General features: G+C 43.1%; 1 protein-coding gene across 4 annotated transcripts in view; it reads right to left on the bottom strand.

Annotated features, from left to right (window-relative positions):
- LOC137624446 (uncharacterized) overlaps window positions 1-19740 on the bottom strand; it is a 47389-nt gene that overhangs the window by 1016 nt on the left and 26633 nt on the right. For all 4 annotated transcript variants that reach the window (XM_068355223.1, XM_068355230.1, XM_068355215.1 and 1 more), the window contains exons 6-13: window positions 12957-13120; window positions 12455-12618; window positions 11933-12066; window positions 10446-10558; window positions 10053-10207; window positions 2339-2534; window positions 1186-1308; window positions 146-289 (exon numbers count right to left, since the gene is read on the bottom strand). In XM_068355223.1, coding sequence (XP_068211324.1) covers window positions 146-289; window positions 1186-1308; window positions 2339-2534; window positions 10053-10207; window positions 10446-10558; window positions 11933-12066; window positions 12455-12618; window positions 12957-13120 — 1193 coding nt within the window. The remainder of the gene's footprint in view (window positions 1-145; window positions 290-1185; window positions 1309-2338; window positions 2535-10052; window positions 10208-10445; window positions 10559-11932; window positions 12067-12454; window positions 12619-12956; window positions 13121-19740) is intronic.

The following is a 19740-nucleotide window of genomic DNA, read 5'->3' as shown; positions in this document are numbered from 1 at the left end:
ACATCAACATACATTTCATGTAAAATAGATATTCCCTTTAAATTTGAAAGTATTTCACATGCAACAAAATGTTTACAGGATCCCAAATAATAGATTTCCACAAAGGTCCAAGCATTGAAAATCTGTATAAAAATACAATACTAACCTGAGATGCAAATTCTTGGGAGACCAGGCCATATGCAATGAAATCAGCCATATTCTTCTCTACAATATCAACTAGGAAGAGATGGTGCATAAGGGTTAAAACTGGACGTAAGCTCGGCTCGCATTTTTCGATGACGGATCCAAACTGTTGGAAGACATCAAATTTTACTTGCTTTTAATATTGAAGATGTTGAGAAAGGGTTTAATTTAAAAATTAAAAAACTGAAGTATGCAACAATTTTTTTTTTGAACAGTGCTGTAGCACAAGCAGCCATACATAGTGCTACATATATTATGAATTATACAATTGTATGACAGTTTGTCATGCACTGACTACATCGACTGCCAGACTCCTTCAATATTTACATATGATTACCCAGATTACAAAAGAAAATAAACATCAGGCTGCCCCCCCAAAACAGGAATCTAATAGATATGAAATTATTGTTAATATGTTTATGTTGAAATACTAATACAGTATTAGAAGGATCAGGTACAGTATAGATAACCTGAAATGGCATCCACAACTATCAAAACCTTTATTCCTCACTATGAGAATATTCGCAACACAAACTCAAGCATGTATCGAATGACTTTTGATGATGTACAGCGTGCATACAACCTAAGCAAAATATTGGTAATATAACCTGGGGTTGTGGTGGTCGATGTGGTAACGTCCCTGACTGGTGATTGCCAGACTGGGGTTCAAATCCCGCTCAAATTCATTAGTTTCTTTGGTCGCTGCAACCTCACCATCCTTGTGAGCTAAGGAAGGGGGGGGGGGCTATTGGTCTATCTGCTGAGTCATCAGCAGCCATTGCCTAGCCCTCCTTGGTCCTAGCTAGGGTGGAGAGGTGGTTTGGGCACTGATCATAAGATCAGTTTAGGGCATTGTCCTGCTCGATAGGGCAATGTCACAGTCCCTTGCCTCTGCCATTCATGAGCGGCCTTTAAACCTTTAAATGTAAGAAACTATCCAATAGCCTATGTTAAAAAATATGCTGCCTTTAATATAAATCTAGGAAAATAAATTAAACTTACCTGGTCTGAAATGAGTCTTTCACCAAAGGCTCTCGCAGCTCCTTGCACTAGATCCGATTCTTGCATCATCCATGTTTCAAATAAGCCTTCCTTTCCTGCAGCCATCAACTTCTTACCTAATGTCTATAATGAAAGGATAAAATAGGATTGTTAAAATTAAATCTATTACCTTGGAGTCATAATCTATTCACTCAGAAGCGCAAACTTCAGGACTTTAGAATTAATAAAAACTAAAATAAATTGACTCCTTGATATCCTTCCATTCTTGGAGCAGCCACAAGTCTAGCATTATTATTATAAGTATTATTATTATTATTATTATTATTATTATTATTATTATTATTATTATAATTACTAGCTAAGCTACAGCCCTAGTTGGAAAAGCTGGATACTATAAGCTCAAGGACTCCAACGGAAAAAAATAACCCAGTGAGGAAAGTAAATAATGAAATAAACTACAAGAGAAGTAATGAACAAAAAAAAATATTTTCAAAACAGTAACAACATTATGATAGATCTTTCATGTATAAACTAAAAACTTAAAAATACAAAGAGGAAGAGATACAAGATAGAATAGTGTACCCTCAGCAAGAGAAATCTACCCCAATACAGTGATAAACCATGGTACAGAGGCCATGACACTACCCAAGACTAGAGAACAAATCCCCTTTAAATACCCATGTTAGCGTAGCCAATGAGTGGATACTACCAACAGCTTCAATTTAAGTTTAGACAACTTAATACTAACAATTACACCATCACTTGAGTGGGGAGGAAGGATTGAAATACCCCGCCAGTTTCTAGATCCCATTTACTAAGCACAAGGGACTACCATTTAGGAAATCTAGCAAAGCACAAGGGACTACCATTTAGGAAATGTAGCAATATCATACCACCTTACCAAAACAATATCTAAGCTATTGTCAGCTGTGGCACCCTAGCAGTACCAGCTGAACTCGGTTGAGTCCCTTGTTAGGCTGGGAGGAACGTAGAGAGTAGAGGTCCCCTTTTTTGTTTTTGTTTCATTTGTTGATGTCGGCTACCCCCCAAAATTGGGGGAAGTGCCTTGGTATATGTATGTATGTATTGTCAGCTGTACATTTACGAGCACAATGAATTAACAATTTGCTAGAATTATTCAGTCACAACTTACTTTAAAAAGAAGGTTTTCTCTTCTGTTCATAATATCATGCAAATACTCAATGCTAGATGGATCTGCAGGGAGGTCGGCATTGACCTTAAGGGGCTTGAACGCAGCAAGTCTTTCCTTGGCCACCTTCTGCATCAAAACACTGTTGTCACCCTCTGCTGTCATAGCAGCGTGTGCCAAGCCCAAGAATGTACCAAATCTGATGAAATGCAAAATAATTAATAAATATGTTATTTTGATAATAAAATAAATTTTTGAATATACTTACCCGGTGATTATATAGCTGCAACTCTGTTGCCCGACAGACAACTCTACGGTAAAAACTCGCCAGCGATCGCTACACAGGTTGCGGGTGTGCCCAACAGCGCCATCTGTCGTCCAGATACCCAGTACTCAATGTAAACAAAGACTCAATTTTCTCCTCGTCCCACTGCGTCTCTATTGGGGAGGAAGGGAGGGTCCTTTAATTTATAATCACCGGGTAAGTATATTCAAAAATTTATTTTATTATCAAAATAACATTTTTCAATATTTAACTTAGCCGGTGATTATATAGCTGATTCACACCCAGGGGGGTGGGTAGAGACCAGCAATATATGTTTACACTTTTATGAGCTAAGAGTTTTTATTTCATTTTAGAAGTTATCAAAATAACAAAAACAAAATAAATAGGTACCTGGTAAGGAAGTCGACTTGAACAATTACTTTGCCTTTTAAGTACGTCTTCCTTACGGAGCCTCGCGATCCTCTTAGGATGCTGATCGACCCCTAGGATCTGAAGTATCAAGGGTTGCAACCCATACAACAGGACCTCATCAAAACCCCTAATCTAGGCGCTCTCAAGAAATGACTTTGACCACCCGCCAAATCAACCAGGATGCGAAAGGCTTCTTAGCCTTCCGGACAACCCAGAAAACAACAATAAAAACATTTCAAGAGAAAGATTAAAAGGGTATGGAATTAGGGAATTGTAGTGGTTGAGCCCTCACCCACTACTGCACTCGCTGCTACGAATGGTCCCAGTGTGTAGCAGTTCTTGTAAAGAGACTGGACATCTTTCAAGTAAAATGACGCGAACACTGACTTGCTTCTCCAATAGGTTGCGTCCATTATACTTTGCAGAGATATATTTTGCTTAAAGGCCACGGAAGTTGTTACAGCTCTAACTTCGTGCGTCTTCACCTTAAGCAAAGTTCGGTCTTCCTCACTCAGATGTGAATGAGCTTCTCGTATTAACAATCTGATAAAGTCTGACCAAGCATTCTTTGACAAAGGCAAGGATGGTTTCTTAACTGAACACCATAAAGCTTCAGATTGGCCTTGTAAAGGTTTAGTACGCTTTAAATAGAACTTAAGAGCTCTAACAGGGCATAAGACTCTTTCTAGTTCATTGCCTACGATCTCCGATAAGCTGGGGATATCGAAAGATTTAGGCCAAGGCCGAGAAGGCAGCTCATTTTTGGCTAGAACAAGTGGCTTTTTCTGACGAAAATCCTATGTTCTTGCTGAAGGCATGAATCTCACTGACTCTTTTAGCCGAGGCTAAGCATACCAGGAAAAGAGTCTTAAGAGTGAGATCTTTCAGGGAGGCTGATTGTAACGGCTCCAACCTGTCTGACATGAAGAATCTTAGTACCATGTCTAAATTCCATCCAGGGGTAGCCAAACGACGCTCCTTGGTGGTCTCAAAAGACTTAAGGAGGTCTTGCAGATCTTTATGTTTGGAAAGATCTAAGCCTCTATGCCGGAAGACCGATGCCAACATGCTTCTGTAGCCCTTGATAGTGGGAGCTGAAAGGGATCGTCCTTTTCTCAGGTATAAGAGAAAAACAGCTATTTGAGCTACAGAGGTACTGGTCGAGGATACAGAAACTGACTTGCACCAGTCTCGGAAGACTTCCCACTTCGATTTGTAGACTCTAATGGAAGAAGCTCTCCTTGCTCTAGCAATCGCACTGGCTGCTTCCTTCGAAAAGCCTCTAGCTCTCGAGAGTCTTTCGATAGTCTGAAGGCAGTCAGACGAAGAGCGTGGAGGCTTTGGAGTACCTTCTTTACGTGTGGCTGACGTAGAAGGTCTACCCTTAGAGGAAGACTACTGGGAACGTCTACTAACCATCGAAGTATCTCGGTGAACCATTCTCTCGCGGGCCAGAGGGAAGCAACTAACGTCAACCTTGTCCCTTCGTGAGAGGCGAACTTCTGCAGTACCTTGTTGACAATCTTGAACGGTGGGAATGCATAGAGATCCAGATGTGACCAATCTAGGAGGAAAGCATCTATATGTATTGCTGCTGGGTCCGGGACTGGAGAGCAATAGATTGGAAGCCTCTTGGTCAGCGAGGTTGCAAAGAGATCTATGGATGGTTTTACCCCAAGTGGCCCAAAGTCTCTTGCACACATCCTTGTGGAGGGTCCATTCGGTTGGAATTACTTGCCCTTTCCGACTGAGACAATCTGCTATGACGTTCAAGTCGCCTTGGATGAACCTCGTTACTAGGGAGATGTCTTGACCTTTTGACCAGATGAGCAGGTCCCTTGCGATCTCGTACAACGTCAGTGAGTGGGTACCTCCTTGTTTGGAGATGTACGCCAAGGCCGTGGTGATGTCCGAGTTAACTTCCACCACTTTGCCTCGAAGGAGAGACTTGAAGCTTTTCAAGGCCAGATGTACTGCCAACAGCTCCTTGCAGTTGATATGCATGCTCCTCTGACTCGAGTTCCACAGTCCTGAGCATTCCCGACCGTCTAGTGTCGCGCCCCAGCCCACGTCCGATGCGTCCGAGAAGAGAACGTGGTTGGGAGTCTGAACAGCCAGGGGAAGACCCTCTCTTAGGTTGATATTGTCCTTCCACCAAGTCAGACAAGACTTTATCTTTTCGGAAACCGGGATCGAGACCGCTTCTAGCTTCTTGTCCTTTTTCCAGTGAAAAGCTAGATGGTATTGAAGAGGACGGAGGTGTAGTCTTCCTAGTGACACAAATTGTTCCACGGATGACAGCTTCCCTACCAGACTCATCCACAGCCTGACTGAGCAGCGTTCCTTCTTCAGCATCTTCTGGATGGATAGCAGGGCTTGATCTATTCTGGGGGCTGATCGTCTTGTTGTTCAGCAACGTCCTCATCAGAGGGTTCCTCATCCGAAAACTGATGAGGAAACGGCAACGGAGTGGGCAACGTCTGGCTCGCTGAGTCCGGTCGCACTGGTGAATGCGTGACGGAGCCGGACGCAACATCATGGAACTGCTGCACAGTCTGTGAACTGTCAACAACCATGGGTGCGCGAGGAAGCACAGCGTCAACCCGAGACTGTCTAGACCGTCTGGGTTGTGCAGTCAACACCCTACCGGGTTGCTGAGGTTGACGCACTGCGTCAAAACAAGTCACCTCTGCTGGTTGTTGAACGTCCTGAACGTCAACAACCACCTCCGAGCGTCGCTTAACGTCAACGTGCGGCTGGCAACCCACACTGGGTCGCATCGGTGGAGGAACCACCTAAACTGGCAGACGCGAGTAGGTTACCTCAGCGTCAACAGGGCGCACAACCGACCGGTTGGAAGGTTGTTGGCCAGAAGGTTCGGTAGCAACCTTCTCCGCATTAAAGTCCTCTATCAAGGACGCAAGCTTGGACTGCATGTATTGCAGCAAAGCCCATTTAGGGTCTACGGGAGCAGGTGTGGCAACAGACGGGGTTAGCGACTGAGGCGGTACCGCTTACCATCCCTGAAAGCCTTGTTATGCATGACATAATTGTACAGCTAAACTTCAAAGGCTCGAAAACAGCTGTGAAGTTGACCTGTAAACAACTTGGAGCGTCTCCTGGCCAGGCGCCAGGGAGAGTCTACGAGAATTGAGAAGTCTATCTGGGCAGAGGCATGAACTCCCAAGCCGAGAACTTCTCTCGTGTCATATCAGACTCTCGCTCTATAAACCAGTTTAAAAGAAGGGAAAGCAAAGGCTGTATCCCCCAAACTCCTCCTGGTGAAAAACCAGTCGCCTAGCCAACGTAAAGCTCTCTAGGAGAGCGAGAGAGCACTAGCTTAAAAACAACGGCTTCGAAGTAGCTAGGCCTAGTGTAAGCTCTGACGTTTAGGCGAACGAGGAGCAGCAGTTACAAAAAGATCCGGACAAAGATCCTTAAAAAAATCATCATGATTTAATTAAAGTCCATAGGAGGCTAAGCAGCTTTAGGCTCCTCTCCATCTGACAGAGTCCTCAAGGGAATATCAGTAGGAGGGGGAACAGCAACTTCCTCATCTACAGGAACCTTGTCCGATAAAAGCTGAGTCTCAAGCAAGGGAGAGACCTACCGTGGTGGCAATGCTTTACAAGCAGAGTCCACACTCACTGGTGCATTAGTAGCGGACCAGAACGCAACGTCATGTAACTGCTTGACAGTCTGTGAACTGTCAACAACTGAACTGTCAACCACAACAGGTGCGTGAGGACGCACAGCGTCCACTCGAGACTGCTTTGACTGCCTAGACTGAGCAGTCAAAACAACTCTAGAATGCGGAGGTTGACGCACAGCGTCAAAACAAGTCAACTCCGATTGTTAGTGAACGTCTTGAACGTCAACAGGAGCATCAGCAAGTGGCCTAACGTCCAAATGCGGCTGAAAAACCACACGAGACCGCATCGAGTGTGGTTCTAAACAACCTGACTGACGTGACTAAGCTACGCCAACGTCAACAGTAAGCACAAAGGAACGTTAGGTTGGCTGAAAGCCAGGATATCGATGAGATAAACGTCTAGACTCAACGGACTAATCGGCAGAATAGTCTTCCATAAGGGAGGCAAGCATATACTGCATGTCTTGCCATAAAACCCATTAAGGATCAACGGAAATGGTTGTGGTAAGAGACGAGGGTAACGTCTGTGACCGCAACACTTTGCCAACAAAAAAAAGACTCTCGGAGTCTGTGTTACGCTTTTGTTGGGCGGCAAGCAGTTATCCGATGACTGCATAGGGTCAGAGCTGTCCTAATGGTTGTAACCAGGACGCTGGACCTGTCCTGAAAGGACTGACTTTCGCTTAAGGGCTTCGAAACCTTGTGACAGGTTTCTTATGCGAAAAGCCTTCGGATGACAAGGAGAAACAACGTCTCTCTCGTCTTATGGTAGGGGAGATCTTGGTAAGATACACCCGATACCATAGAGGGAAAACGTCTGTTTGTTGATCAAGGCCTCTCGAACCCATAAGTCGTTTGACATTACTTCTCCCCTGGGCTTGGGAGCATGCAAGAGGTCCCGGACTAGGTGAACGACAGGCACGAACAGACGAACCCTCGGACGCAACACTGTAACACTTTGCGCATATCACTTTATCACTTCGATTTTCTGTTTTGCACTTATTTCACTGAAATCGAAACTTTTACTGATTTCTACCTGAAACACGCAATTCTACCCTTCATTAAAAGGTAGTAATTGCGAAATCAGTCGTATAATGCAAGCTCATTAATACCAGCAAAAAACAGAAAACATATTTTAAGATAAAAAAATCAGTGGCTGGGAAAGAGACTAAACACTAGTTCATATAACTACGTTTTCAATCTCTCACCGCACATAGCCTGGGGACGAGAATAAAAAACTAAAAACGTTTTATCCTTCCTCCCCGTACAGCGACTAGGGACGAGAGTAACTCGAGAACAACGTTACCCGCTTGAACGGAACGTTTTCTCTCCTCTCTCTCCCTCCGTCTCTATCTCTCTCTCTCTTTCTCTCTTGATTTCGCACCTAAGAGAAGAGCCCAATTATATTTCGTCAAAAAAACATGTTATTTGACTAAAGGAAAAAACTGAAAGGTTTTTCAAATAAAAAGTTCCTTTAAAATAGAATTTAAAACATTTAAGCTAAGAAAGAATGAACAAAACGTCAGAATCGATTTACTCTTACTGCAAAGTGAAACCGTGATACACTCTCTCTCTATCGTAACGATAGAGCGCATGTTGAACGTCCTGAACGTCAACAACTGCGTAGCATAAATAAACTAAACGTTAGTTCATGTTTGAAAACAGTACGAAGACTATCAAAGAAATTCTTTCATAAAATCTTACATTTAAAAAGTTTTAAATCCTTAGCTCTTTAAAAGCTAATTACGATATAAAGGGCTCAACGTTGATTAACTTCGGTTTCCAAGTTAGGACCGCCTACTCTCAGGAAAGGTCTATATAAACAAAACATTAAAATTATTTTTATATGTTTATAATAAATGGAAAGTTAATCGAAGAGGCCTAATAAAGGCGGAGAGATTTAAAATATATAGAGGAAAATCTATAACGTGATAAGATAATTACTAAAAGCCTAAACACACTTCCGTCTAAGGGAAGGGTCGGCCATTTAAAAGTGAAAGAAAGTCCATACTCTCTTTGTCACCATAATTAAATCTATCCAAAACGAGTTCAAGATTTAAGATGAAGATAAAACACATGCATAGCGAAAGCTCAAAACTAGAATAAAGTACTTCACCAATTAGTTGTGAAAAAACTCCAGTTTAGCAACAGCGAGTAAGTACGTCTTGTCGATAGCTCGACAGAGAGAAAATTGAGTCTTTGTTTACATTGAGTACTGGGTATCTGGACGACAGATGGCGCTGTTGGGCACACCCGCAACCTGTGTAGCGATCGCTGGCGAGTTTTTACCGTAGAGTTGTCTGTCGGGCAACAGAGTTGCAGCTATATAATCACCGGCTAAGTTAAATATTGAAAAAAAACAAGTTATATTAAACTTAACTCTTTTACCCCCAAAGGGCGTACTGGTACGTTTCACAAAACTCATCCCTTTACCCCCATGGACGTACCGGTACGTCCTTGCAAAAAAATGCTATAAAAATTTTTTTTTCATATTTTTGATAATTTTTTGAGAAAATTCAGGCATTTTCCAATAGAATGAGACCAACCTGACCCCTCTATGACAAAAATTAAGGCTGTTAGAGTAATTTAAAAAAAATATACTGCAAAATGTGCTGGGAAAAAAATAACCCCCTGGGGGTTAAGGGTTGGAAATTTCCAAATAGCCTGGGGGTAAAAGGGTTAACATTATGAATATGTAATGACTATCAAAAGATGACCATGAAAGAGTAACAACAAGCCACTACATAAGACAATTCCGATTTTTTCCTGAAAATACAGTTGCCTGAGGTTGCATTCAATTTCAAAAATATTAAGATTTCATAATGAAAACTGAGTACGGTAGAGGATATCTTGTACCCATTTACTATCAAAACTAAAAAGATCTCACAAACAATATAAACTCCATATCACATGTTATACTTCATGTTGTCTTTTCATGTGGGTTCATCTCCAACTTTGTTGCTCTTTGTCAAAAAAATAATAGCACAAATAAATGGAATTTTTACATTCATTATAATCAAAATGTATAAATTCATTAGAAAGGAGGTCAGAAAGCTGAGCAATTGTATTAGTGACCTGGGGTTGCTTATTATGGTTTATTGTACAGTATGTCTCAGCGGCTTTTTAAGGGTTAAATTACGTTGTTTTTCGTACACTATTGTAAGTAACAAGTTTTGGAACTAGATAACTATTTAACCATAAGGTACAATTGTACATTAAGGAGACCATTCTATTAAATACTCAATTCTCAGCAAAGGGCCTATGATACTGCTTTCAGTGTACCATAAATGGCAAACCGTCACACCATAATCTCATTGGTTCCTGTTATGTTGAATTCGTCGTACGAAAGTTAAACAAATATCACGTACCTGTTACAAGAGAGGTATCCTTGACCTCCACATCGTTCTCTGCAAACAGATACCACTTCTTCTAAGTTCCACGATGCAAGAGGTTTGATTACGCAACACATTGTTACTACCTCTGGGTGTTCCGATCCGTCTGGTTTTTGGAATGCCCATCGTCGCTAGATGAAAAAAGAATATAAGGATGAACATAAAAGGTCTTTCATCACTTGATGAGACAGAATATACAATTCTAACTGGCAATTGCAGTACATCATTTCCTAAACTAAAAGTATCTTATTTATACTAACCTTTACATAGTCTAAAGGATCAGCATAAAATGTTTTTAATCATTTGGATATACAATTCTAACTAGCTATTGCATTATTTAATTTCCTAAACTAAAATATTCACACTAACCTTTACATAGTCTAAACCAAAGTTCATGGCATAGGTTCTAGCCAAGAGAGGCATAAGTGCTCGCTGTTGCAACTGGTACTGAAGGATTGACATGTCGGATTTTCCTTTGGGGCCTGTAAATATAATCACGAAGCATGAAATACAATTGTAGAGTCCTTCATTAGAATACTGTACATAACTACAATGCAACTGCAAAAAAATACTGATACAGTAAAATCTCAATTAGCTGGGATATTCTCTCCTTAACCTAACCAGACACTGTAGCTGTAAATTTAAAAGTGAGGTGCTTTAGATAACTGAATGAGGACCAGTAAAGAATCTGGGCTGAGTTTGTAAAAGGCGATTTTGGAGATGGCTTCCAAGGCCTAAAAGAAGCTGTCGTATTTTGGGTGTTAGATGTTCTGCGCCACAATTTTACTAACTTACCTACATAATAATTGATTTGATGCAGTAAGTTGATTCTACTCCTAAAAACTCAGTTACTAAAAGTTTTCAGGAACTATATTACTTCATCAAAGAAACCAATGTCAATATTTTCAGGTATTCCTCTTCATTACTTTCATTCTCTTTTTGCAGTAGGCTGGGGAGTTCTCTACTATCCTGGGTTTCTCTCAATATGATCCAGCAATTTCTCAAAATTCTCCTAAGGAACAATACTCCCACATTCTTCAGGAATGAGACAAAGTTATTTCCAACAAGAGCCTCAAATCATGGCATCCTTATCCTTTTGAAATTTATTCTACTCTTATAGTTGTGACCTTTATCTCCATACATTACTTATATGACTGTACAATAATGATTGGGGATGTTGTGTTGGCTACTGTTTACAAACATTTGTAAAGATAGCCTTTGTCTATAAAAAAAAATAACAGGATCTTTTATCATAAGATTTACTACTATTTCCATATTCAGCTTCAAACCAAAACCAGCATACAGTATATGTACATTACAGTACTAAGCAAGCTAGCATAGCGTTAAAAAGGTTACTGGAGTAACATTTTTACTCACACTCATATTTGTGTCATACACATGATACCTACTCTTAGGAGTAGGCTACTTTGAGCAACATAAAATTAAGGTTGCATAATTATCATGCTGGAAACATTTGGCTTTGAGGGATAACTTGAATCAATGTATACTGTATAAAAAGGTAGAGTATTGTATTTGTATAACTATAAATTTTTGGATTTTTTAAGTACCTAGACAACAAAATTCAAATGATGCAGGTTATTTCAGAGTTTAAAACATTCAAATTTATTTTCAAAGATTTTATCATCAATACAAATATCCTAACTAGTGCTCTAATGTACTGCGTGACCAATAAAACGAACTACATTTCTAGAGTCAAATTCAAATGTTTCTAAAGACTCCAAAGTTTTTGAAAATTTCAGGTCCCATTCTTTGAAAAGAAGTATCAATCTTTTTCTAAATGGAACATCAAAAATAAAAATAAAGAATGTATTTACATTGTACAATAGTTAACTTACCCACAGTAAGTCGCGATGCAGAGTATCGAAGAGCGACAGCAAGAGAAGCTTTGGCACCGCCCATGGACATACTAGCGATGCAGATACGACCTGACAACAACTGATCGGCTACTGTGAGGAATCTAGCTCGAGAACTGAAAATAGTTATAATAGTTATAATAGTCATAAAAGTCTTGAAATCTTTGGCTAACATCAAAGACAAAGGCCATACAATTATTTAATCTTAAATATTAAAATTTCAATGTTTTAAAGTATGTCTTCAAGAATAACATTCCTTGATTTTTATTGTGACATGCTGTGAAAAAATATCTTTGCAAATTTATCAATTAAAAAAAAACAAGAAAAGTATCTCTTCAAGGATAACGTTCCTTGATTTTTATTGTGACATGCTGTGAAAAAATATCTTTGCAAATTTATCAATTAAAAAAAACAGGTTTTCTATCATTTACAATGAACATTCATAGATTCAAAGACTGGAGCTTTGTGTACATGATAGTTTACAATAAAAAATTCTAAGCTTACCTTTTAATTTGTGAAACAAACTTTCCCTCTTCCGTGACATCACTGAACCTATTTAGAAGATTTTCACGAGGAACACGGACATTGTCGAACACTAGTTTGGCATTGTCAACACCATTTAGTCCCATTTTGTAACCCATGTCTTCAACACGAACATTAGGCATTATCTAAATAGTAAAAAAAAAATACCTAATAATTCCTTCATAGAATTTATAAAAATTTAATGCTAAAAGCAAAATTCCTACTAGAAACCTTAATGTTCTGACATTTCATTGGTATGGAACTCAAAAAGAGAAATTTTCCCACAATTAATTTTATATCAATAAGCACATATTCGAGTTAAAAAACAAGAGTACTTTCTGGTATGTACGGAGGAACAATGCTTTTCAGCACTGCGATATTCTACAAAACATTCCCATATGAAGGTAATCTCTATTAATCACGTAATAACTGCTCAGTTTAAGACATATTTCAAAAGTTAGACTACAAATGTAACAAAACTTACATTCAAATTATCATCACGGATGCGAACAAGAATTCCGTGAATGCCATGATTTACACCTTCTACAGTCAGCTGTGCAAATACTACAACGTGCTTGGCGTGGACGGCTCCATTGGTGATCCAATATTTTTGTGCCAGTGTAGAAGGAGTGTTTATAATAAATTCACCTAGAAGTATCAAATTATTAAAAGCAATCCACAGTCATGAATCACATATCTAAATATTAAATCCTAAGGCAAACTCAATTCTTATTATTATCATTACTTGCTAAGCTACAACTCTAGTTGGAAAAACAGGATGCTATGAGCCCAGAGCCTCCAACAGGGAAAATAGCCCAGTGAGGAAAGGAAACAAGGAAATAAGAGAAGCAAGCAAGCAATTACAGTATATTGTATTTTATATAAGGGGGAAGAGTTCTGAATAGTCCACCTATATTAAGGAAATTCACCAACCGATTACCTAAATGGTTTAACCAGATACTGAATTAACATTCTTCTCCCTCATAACATTGGCTGGAATGGTTTATCAGATCTTACTGAATAGAAAAATCTATTGATTAATTTAATGATCAGACAAACTCAAAATGAAGATTCAGACAAAATGTTATTTTCCTTAGTAAAATAAATTTTTGAATATACTTACCCGATGATCATGTAGCTGTCAACTCTGTTGCCCGACAGAAATCTAAGGTCGGGATACGCCAGCGATCGCTATACAGGTGGGGGTGTACACAACAGCGCCATCTGTCGAGCAGGTACTCAGGTACTTCTTGTCAACAAGAACTCAATTTTCTCCTCGGTCCACTGGTTCTCTATGGGGAGGAAGGGAGGGTCCTTAAATTCATGATCATCGGGTAAGTATATTCAAAAATTTATTTTACTAAGGAAAATAACATTTTTCAATATTAATCTTACCCGATGATCATGTAGCTGATTCACACCCAGGGGGGTGGGTGGAGACCAGCATACATGTTAACATAAGAAGCTAAGTATCCCGTATTTCATTTTAGCAGTTATTCAAAATAACAAACATAAAATAAATAAGTACCTGGTAAGGAAGTCGACTTGAACCATTACTCTGCCTTTTTAAGTACGTCTTCCTTACTGAGCCTAGCGATCCTCTTAGGATGCTGAGCGACTCCTAGGTGCTGAAGTATGAAGGGCTGCAACCCATACTAAAGGACCTCATCACAACCTCTAATCTAGGCGCTTCTCAAGAAAGAATTTGACCACCCGCCAAATCAACCAGGATGCGGAAGGCCACTTAGCCTTCCATACAACCCAAAAAAACAACAATAAAAAGCATTTCAAGAGAAAGATTAAAAAAGGTTATGGGATTATGGGAATGTAGTGGTTGAGCCCTCACCTACTACTGCACTTGCTGCTACGAATGGTCCCAGGGTGTAGCAGTTCTCGTAAAGAGACTGGACATCTTTGAGGTAAAATGATGCGAACACTGACTTGCTTCTCCAATAGGTTGCATCCATAACACTCTGCAGAGAACGGTTCTGTTTGAAGGCCACTGAAGTAGCGACAGCCCTAACTTCATGTGTCCTTACCTTCAGCAAAGCAAGGTCTTCTTCCTTCAGATGAGAGTGGGCCTCTCTAATCAAAAGCCTGATGTAATAAGAAACTGCGTTCTTAGACATCGGTAAAGCAGGTTTCTTGATAGAACACCATAAAGCTTCTGATTGTCCTCGTAATGGCTTTGTGCGTCTTAAATAGTACTTAAGAGCTCTTACTGGGCAAAGTACTCTCTCTAGTTCGTTCCCCACCAAGTTGGACAGGCTTGGGATCTCGAACAACTTGGGCCAAGGATGAGAAGGAAGCTCGTTTTTAGCTAAAAAACCAAGCTGCAAGGAACATGTAGCCGTTTCAGATGTAAAACCTATGTTCCTGCTGAAGGCGTGAATCTCACTGACTCTTTTAGCTGTTGCTAAGCAAACGAGGAAAAGTGTCTTTAATGTGAGATCCTTAAAAGAGGCTGATTGAAGCGGTTCGAATCTTGCTGACATCAGGAACCTTAAAACCACGTCTAGGTTCCAGCCTGGTGTTGTCAACCGACGCTCCTTTGAGGTCTCAAAAGACTTAAGGAGGTCCTGTAGATCTTTGTTGGTGGAAAGATCTAAGCCCCTGTGGCGGAAGACCGCTGCCAACATGCTTCTGTAACCTTTGATCGTAGGAGCTGATAGGGATCTTACATTCCTTAGATGTAAAAGGAAGTCAGCTATCTGCGTTACAGAGGTACTGGTTGAGGAAACTGCATTCGCCTTGCACCAGCTTCGGAAGACTTCCCATTTTGACTGATAGACCCTGAGAGTGGATGTCCTCCTTGCTCTGGCAATCGCTCTGGCTGCCTCCTTCGAAAAGCCTCTAGCTCTTGAGAGTCTTTCGATAGTCTGAAGGCAGTCAGACGAAGAGCGTGGAGGCTTGGGTGTACCTTCTTTACGTGCGGCTGACGCAGAAGGTCCACTCTTAGAGGAAGAGTCCTGGGAACGTCCACTAGCCATTGCAGTACCTCGGTGAACCATTCTCTCGCGGGCCAGAGGGGAGCAACCAACGTCAACCGTGTCCCTTCGTGAGAGGCGAACTTCTGTAGTACCCTGTTGACGATCTTGAACGGAGGGAACGCATACAGGTCTAGATGGGACCAATCCAGAAGAAAGGCATCCACGTGAACTGCTGCTGGGTCTGGAATCGGAGAACAATACATCGGGAGCCTCTTGGTCATCGAGGTAGCGAATAGATCTATGGTGGGCTGACCCCACAGGGCCCATAGTCTGCTGCAAACATTCTTGTGAAGGGTCCACTCTGTGGGGATGACCTGACCCTTCCGGCTGAGGCGATCTGCCATGACATTCATATCGCCTTGAATGAACCTCGTTACCAGCGAAATCTTTCGATCTTTTGACCAAATGAGGAGGTCCCTTGCGATCTCGAACAACTTCCTCGAATGAGTCCCTCCTTGCTTGGAGATGTACGCCAAGGCTGTGGTGTTGTCGGAGTTTACCTCCACCACCTTGCTTAGATGGAGGGACTTGAAGTTTATCAAGGCCAGATGAACTGTCAAAAGCTCCTTGCAGTTGATGTGAAGTGTTCTTTGCTCCTGATTCCACGTGCCCGAGCATTCCTGTCCGTCCAGTGTCGCACCCCAGCCCGTGTCCGATGCGTCCGAGAAGAGACGGTGGTCGGGGGTCTGAACAGCCAATGGTAGACCTTCCTTGAGAAGAATGCTGTTCTTCCACCACGTCAGTGTAGACCTCATCTCTTCGGAAATAGGCACTGAGACCGCTTCTAGCGTCATGTCCTTTCTCCAGTGAGCAGCTAGATGATACTGAAGGGGGCGGAGGTGGAGTCTCCCTAACTCGATGAACTGGGCCAGCGATGAAAGTGTCCCTGTTAGGCTCATCCACTGCCTGACTGAACATCGGTTCCTTCTCAGCATGCTCTGGATGCATTCTAGGGCTTGACTGATCCTTGGGGCCGACGGAAAAGCCCGAAAAGCTCGACTCTGAATCTCCATACCTAGGTAGACAATGGTTTGGGATGGGACGAGTTGGGACTTCTCTATATTGACCAGGAGACCCAATTCCTTGGTCAGATCCATAGTCCATCTGAGATTCTCCAGACAGCGACGACTTGACGGAGCTCTTAAAAGCCAGTCGTCCAAATAGAGGGAGGCTCTGATGTCTGCCAAGTGAAGGAATTTGGCAATATTCCTCATCAGTTTGGTAAACACAAGAGGTGCCGTGCTTAGGCCAAAGCACAGGGCTTGGAATTGGTACACGACCTTTCCAAAGACGAACCTTAGGAAAGGTTGGGAGTCTGGATGGACGGGGACATGAAAGTACGCGTCTTTCAGGTCTAACGAGACCATCCAGTCTTCCTTCCTGACCGCTGCTAGGACCGACTTCGTCGTCTCCATTGTGAACGTCTGCTTGGTGACAAAAGCATTGAGAGCACTGACGTCCAGCACCGGTCTCCAACCTCCTGTCTTCTTGGCTACCAGGAAGAGACGGTTGTAGAAGCCCGGGGATTGATGGTCCCGGACTATGACTACCGCTCCCTTTTGTAGCAAGAGCGACACCTCTTGTTGCAACGCTAGCCTCTTGTCCTTCTCCTTGTAGTTGGGAGAGAGGTTGATGGGAGACGTTGCTAGAGGGGGACTGCGGCAGAACGGAATCCTGTAGCCCTCCCTTAGCAACTTCACAGACTGAGCGTCTGCACCTCTGCTCTCCCAAGCTTGCCAGAAGTTCTTGAGCCTGGCTCCCACTGCTGTCTGGAGAGGTAGGCAGTCAGATTCTGCCTTTTGAGGACTTGGAACCCTTCTTCGATTTGCCACGGTGACTGTCGGCACGGGTACCTCCTCTGCTGGAGGTTCTGCCACGAAAGGGCGGGATGAACCTAGACGCTGGTGTGTCCATCCTAGGTCTAGGCACGGAAGGTAAAGCTTTAGCCTTACGTGCGGAGGACGCCACCAGGTCATGGGTATCCTTCTGGATCAACGAGGCAGCCATCCCCTTGATCAGTTCTTCCGGAAAGAGGCACTTGGAGAGCGGAGCAAACAACAACTCCGACTTCTGGCAAGGAGTGATCCCAGCCGACAAGAAGGAGCAAAGATGTTCTCTCTTCTTAAGCACTCCCGACACGTACGAAGCCGCAAGCTCACCAGACCCATCCCGAATGGCTTTGTCCATGCTAGACATGATAAGAATGGCAGAGTCCTTATCCGAAGGGGAAGTCTTTCTGCTTAACGCTCCCAAACACCAATCGAGGAAGTTGAAGATCTCAAAAGCACGAAAGACTCCCTTCAACAGATGATCCATGTCAGAAAAGGACCAGCAAATCTTAGATCGTCTCATAGCCAGCCTGCGGGGAGAGTCAACCAGACTTGAGAAGTCGCCCTGGGCAGAGGCAGGAACTCCCAAGCCGGGTTCCTCTCCCGTGGCATACCAGACGCTAGATTTGGAAGCAAGCTTGGTAGGCGGAAAGATGAAAGCAGTCTTTCCCAGTTGCTTCTTGGACTGCAACCACTCTCCCATAACCCTCAAAGCTCTCTTGGATGAGCGTGCGAGAACAAGTTTGGTGAAGGCAGGAGCTGCTGACTGCATGCCCAGAGCAAACTCGGAGGGAGGAGAGCGAGGGGTTGCAGACACAAACTGTTCCGGATACAAGTCCCTGAACAAGGCAAGGACTTTCCGAAAGTCTAAGGAGGGAGGCGTAGACTTGGGCTCTTCTAAGTCAGAGTGCGGATCGTCCAAATGCGCAGCCTCGTCATCGGATACTCCATCATCCGAAAGCTGAGTAGGAAGTGGCAAAGGTGGAGCAGAAAGCTGAACGGCTGAATCCGGCAGCACGGGTGCATGCGTAGCTGCTGCGGATCCAACATCATGCCGCTGCTGGTCAGTCTGCGAGCTGGCAACAACAAAAGCAGAGTGCTGGTGCGTGGGAGGGACTGCCGTGGGTTGCGGAGCATGCCGCATGGGTTGCGGAGCATGCCGCATTGTGTCAAAACACGGCAGCTCGACAGCACCTTCCCACTGCTGATGCGGTAGCTCACGCATGCCAACGGAGGGTGCAGCATGAACATGCGGCTGGCAGGGTGGACTGCGTAGCGGTGGTGGAGCTCTCACAGGTGGAGTGTGGGAGCAGGCAGCCGCAGTATCTGCTGAGCGCACAACCGTGGCAGGTTGTAGGTTAACTGGTGCATTGTCAACCTTCTCAGCATGATACTCCTGCATAAAGGAAGCAAGCTGAGACTGCATAGTCTGCAGCATGGACCACTTAGGATCTACCGTGGTTGGTGCGGCAACAGACGGAGTAGTTGCCTGCTGCGGAACCACTCTACCTCTCTTGGGAGGTGTGCAGTCATCGGAAGACTGCGGCGAGTCCGAACTGACCCAGTGGCTACACCTGGGCCGTTGGACTCGCTCGGAAGGGACCTTACGCTTGAGAGGTCGTGAAACCTTGGTCCAACGTTTCTTCCTCGAAACTTCTTCCACAGACGAGGAATGATAGGGCTCATTCGTCTGTTTGTGGATGGGACGATCTCTGACAGATGCATCCGCAACCACTGAGGGTACATCCGTACGCTGATCAAGGCCTGCCGAACCCTTTGGTCCTTCGACATTGCTTCTCCCCTGGGCTTGGGAGCTTGCAAGAGGTCCCGGACTGGGAGGACGTCTGGCACGAACAGATGTACCCTCATGCGCAACACTGACACTGACACTTTTCACTTCACTTGCACTCACAACACTTCCCACTGCACTTTGCGCTTTCAGCTCTTTGACATCTGCCAAAAGCTGATTCCGGTCATTACCTAATGACTCCACTCTGTCACCAAGAGCCTGAATGGCACGCATCATATCCGCCATGGAGGGCTGAGCACTAGTAGCAGGGTCGGGAGTCACCACTACAGGGGAAGGAATAGGTTGAGGGGCATGGGGAGAGGAAAAATCAAAAGAGCGAGAAGAACTCCTCCTGATCCTATCCTTCTCTAGCCTACGTGCATTTTTAAGGAATTCGTTAAAATCGAATTCCGAAAGCCCAGCGCATTCCTCACACCGATCTTCCAATTGACAGGATTTACCCCTACAATTGGAACAAACGGTGTGAGGATCTATGGAGGCCTTCGGAAGACGCCTAGAACAAGCCCTAACGCTACACTGCCTGTACTTAGGGACTTGAGACTGGTCAGACATCTTGAATTGTAGAAAAAGTCAAGGGGGAATTCCAAAATCTAGCAAAGTTCGTTAACAATTAATCCAAATTTAATCAAAAAGCTTGCT

The sequence above is a fragment of the Palaemon carinicauda genome, chromosome 2, assembly GCF_036898095.1.
Source record: "Palaemon carinicauda isolate YSFRI2023 chromosome 2, ASM3689809v2, whole genome shotgun sequence".
Lineage (NCBI taxonomy): Eukaryota > Metazoa > Arthropoda > Malacostraca > Decapoda > Palaemonidae > Palaemon > Palaemon carinicauda.
Note: the sequence above shows the minus strand (reverse complement) of the source record. Positions and strands in the feature narration are given on the sequence as shown.